This window comes from Lipotes vexillifer, unplaced genomic scaffold (genome assembly GCF_000442215.2).
Source record: "Lipotes vexillifer unplaced genomic scaffold, Lipotes_vexillifer_v1.1 scaffold914, whole genome shotgun sequence".
NCBI lineage: Eukaryota > Metazoa > Chordata > Mammalia > Artiodactyla > Lipotidae > Lipotes > Lipotes vexillifer.
In genome coordinates this window covers 4,404,364-4,407,985 of record NW_006780388.1, presented here as the reverse complement: position 1 = coordinate 4,407,985, position 3,622 = coordinate 4,404,364, and the positions used below count along the sequence as shown (strand labels likewise).

At 47.9% G+C, this 3,622-nt stretch overlaps 1 protein-coding gene across 3 annotated transcripts in view; it reads right to left on the bottom strand.

Annotated features, from left to right (window-relative positions):
- The window catches only part of NPRL3 (NPR3 like, GATOR1 complex subunit), a 36,605-nt gene extending 33,412 nt beyond the window's left edge, over nucleotides 1–3,193 (bottom strand). For 2 of the 3 annotated variants that reach the window (XM_007453642.1, XM_007453641.1), the window contains exon 1: nucleotides 3,013–3,130. In XM_007453642.1, coding sequence (XP_007453704.1) covers nucleotides 3,013–3,130 — 118 coding nt within the window. Of the gene's footprint in view, nucleotides 1–3,012 lie in introns of all 3 variants that reach the window. The other variant, XM_007453640.1, reaches the window with a different exon arrangement.
- Nucleotides 3,194–3,622: the final 429 nt, after the last annotated feature.

The window sequence follows — 3,622 nt, the reverse complement described above, 5'->3', positions numbered from 1 at the left end:
AACAAAAGAAAAAAAAAAAAAAAAAAATGACTAATCCTACCTGATGGTATAACACACTATAAAGTTACAATAATTCATCTGTGTGGGACCCACACATAGATAGATTATTGGGAGACGTAAGAAAAGTCAGAAAACAAACTCAAATAAACATGGGAATTTAGTATGCCATGAAGGCAGCAAAACTAATCAGGAGGGCAACGTGAATGAGTCCATAAAATGATGCTGGGACTAGGCAGCCACACGGAAGAGAAAATTATACTGACTCTGAGCCAACCCCTCTCCAGCCGTGTGTGGGCCGCATGTTCCCACATCCTTCTTCATCCATCACAGCGCCTGCTCCACAGGGCTCCAGGAGGCAAATGGGGGCACACACACAACTCTCAGCAAGTACCCAGAAAATACCAGCTCCAGGGAGGAGCCTTCACCTTACACCAAAAGAAACACATTTTTAAAACAAGAAGATAAACATTCCACGGGAAAACACAAGAGACTCCTTTTGTTAATAATCTTGGAGAGCAGAAGGCTTTTCTATGTGTAACAAAACTCAGAAACCATGAAAGAACAGACTGAAAACTTGACTCCATAAAAATCAAAACCCAGAGGCACGGCTTCCCTGGTGGCGCAGTGATTAAGAATCTGCCTGCCAATGTAGGGGACACGGGTTTGAGCCCTGGTCTGGGAAGATCCCACATGTTGTGGAGCAACTAAGCCCGTGAGGCACAACTACTAAGCCTTCGTGTCTACAGCCTGTGCTCCGCAACAAGAGAAGCCACGACAATGAGAAGCCCGCGCACCGCGATGAAGAGTAGCCCCTGCTCACCGCAACTAGAGAAAGCCCGCGCACAGCAACGAAAACCCAACACAGCCAAAAATAAATAAATAAATAAATAAATTTATTAAAAAAAAAAAAAAACTCACAGGCAAACTGGCTAAATATGTACAGCTTTGTCAAAAAGGTCTATTTTTATCCTAAATATATAAAAAAACAACTCCTTCAAATATGTAAAGAAAAAAAATCAAGCAATCCAAGAGGAAATTAGGCAAAGGTTATGAATAGGTGGTTCACTAAAAAGGAAATCCAAATGGCTTTGAAAACAGGAAAACATGATCACTCTCAGCTGGAAGACAAATGCCCATTAAAACTACTATCAGATACAATTTTTCACCTATCTCATTAACAAACATAGAAAAATCTGATCTATTAAAAATACATAGCAGAGGGGCTTCCCTAGTGGCACAGTGGTTGGGAATCCGGCTGCCAGTGCAGGGGACACAGGTTTGAGCCCTGGTCCGGGAGGATCCCACATGCCACGGAGCAACTAAGCCCGTGCACCACAACTACTGAGCCTGCGCTCTGGAGCCCATGAGCCACAACTACTGAAGCTGGCATGCCTAGAGCCCGTGCTCCGCAACAAGAGAAGCCACCGCAATGAGAGGCCAATGCACCGCAGCGAAGAGTAGCCCCTGCTCGCCACAGCTAGAGAAAAGCCCACGTGCAACAACAAAAGACCCAACACAGCCAAAAATAAATTAAAACAAAAAAACACAGCGGATTATCCCTTGGATATGAACACCCCATTTCTGTGAATTGATCATATATTCTGCAGAATGAAAATACATATCCATAAAGGACATTCACACTGTATTAGCAAAAGATTGGAAATAACTTAAATGCCCATCAACAGAAGACTGGATGACTAAATCACAGCAAATTCCTCCCAAGATTCTGATAATTCTGAATCTATATCCAAGATGTAAAGTGAAAATGAAAACAGGGCAGAACAGTGTGAATTGTGTGCTCACTTGTGTTTAGAAAATAAAACAATGCATGTATATGCTTGTATTTACACAGAAGGTTTCGCAAGGATGCACAAGAAAATGGTAACATTTGGCACCTGACCCTACAAGGGGATGTGGGTGGCTGGGATCAATGAAAGAACTTTCTTTTCATAATCTAAATCCGTTTGTACCTTTAAAACTTTGTACCATAGTTAGAAATTTAAAAGTAATTTTTAGGGCTTCCCTGGTGGCGCAGTGGTTAAGAATCCGCCTGCCACTGCAGGGGACACGGGTTCAAGCCCTGGTCCAGGAAGATCCCACATGCCACGGAGCAACTAAGCCCCCGCAATGCAACTACTGAGCCTGCGCTCTAGAGCCCACGAGCCACAACTACTGAGCCCACGTGCCACAACTACTGAAGCCCGCGTGCCTAGAGACCGTGCTCCACAAGAGAAGCCACCACAATGAGAAGCCCGCGCACCGCAACGAAGAGCAGCCCCTGCTCGCCGTGACTAGATAAAGCCGGCGTGCAGCAACGAAGACCCAACACAGCCAAAAATGAAATATATTTTTTTAAAAGTAATTTTTAAAATCACATAAATTACAAATTGAACATTCATGATAGTGAAAAACTGCAAGTAACCTACACGTCCACCCATAGGGAAAGGGCATGTTCTTACCAGGCAGCTGTGTACAACCAAAAAGGGAGGTGATCTGTTTACTAGGTTGGAAAATGCTCCAAGGCAGATGGCCCAATGGAAAAAAGAGCGACTGAGAACAATACAGCTATGTGAGAGGGGGGAAAAACCCAAAGCAATAAACTATTTTTCTATGGAGGTATATTTGGTGTCTATGTACAGGAGGAACAATTATGAACATGGTAAGTGGTTATCCCTGCAAGCAAGGGAGGAGCAGCACAACTGGGGGTAAGAGGTCAAAGAAAACTTCCAATGTACCTGGATTTCGTACTTAATCCAAGCTGAATACATTCATACGGTGCTTTAGCTCTTTTAAAAGGCCAGAGACACCAAAGAAACGTTAGCAGGAGTGGCTTTGGCATGCTAAAACTATGAGTGATTTTTTTTTCCCTGCTTCTTCTTACTTTTCTATCCTTCCCCAACACTCTGTGATGAGGAGGCACCGCCCATACGATAAGGAGAAGGAAAAAGGAAACAACTTCTCCGCTAACGGCGAGGGAGGCGGCGCCAGGCCCTCCGCCCGGCGCCCACTTACTTGTCTGGGACGCCGGGTGCTCCTGGCTCCTCTGGAAGGGGTACCTGAATAGCAGCTTATTGCCCCGGCTCCCCGAGCTCACCAGAATCACGCTGATGGGGCTGGTGTTGTCCCCCATCCCGCCGGGAGCCTGGGGAGGGGTCGGGCCGGGGCCAAGGCCGGGACGGGACGGGTAAGGGGCGGTGGGGACCTCCAGGTGGACGGGCTGGGACGCGGGACAGAGCGCTCTGAGGACTGGTTGGGGGCGGGGGCCGAGGGGAGCCAAGCCGACGTCTCCCGCGCGACAGTGACGCAAACCAGGCGCCACCTAACGCGGCCGGCGACGCTCGCGAGACTCGCACAACAGCACGGGGCAAACGCGCAGAAGATTCCTGCGCGCGGACCGAAGGCGTTTGCTCAGGCGCAGGCTGCCGTGTGCGCAGGCGCGAGGCCGTCTCCGGGCGCTGTGCTCGTGCGCATGCGGGGCGCGGCCCCTTTCTGGAGTGGGGAGAAGAGCCAGCGGGAACGCTAGCGGGAGGGTGTGGCTGGGGTAGTCGTACGGTTCAAGGAATCTTTCTCTAAATGTTGCTTTATTCTTTATAAAAGGAACACTTGCTTTGGGCAGAAAGTT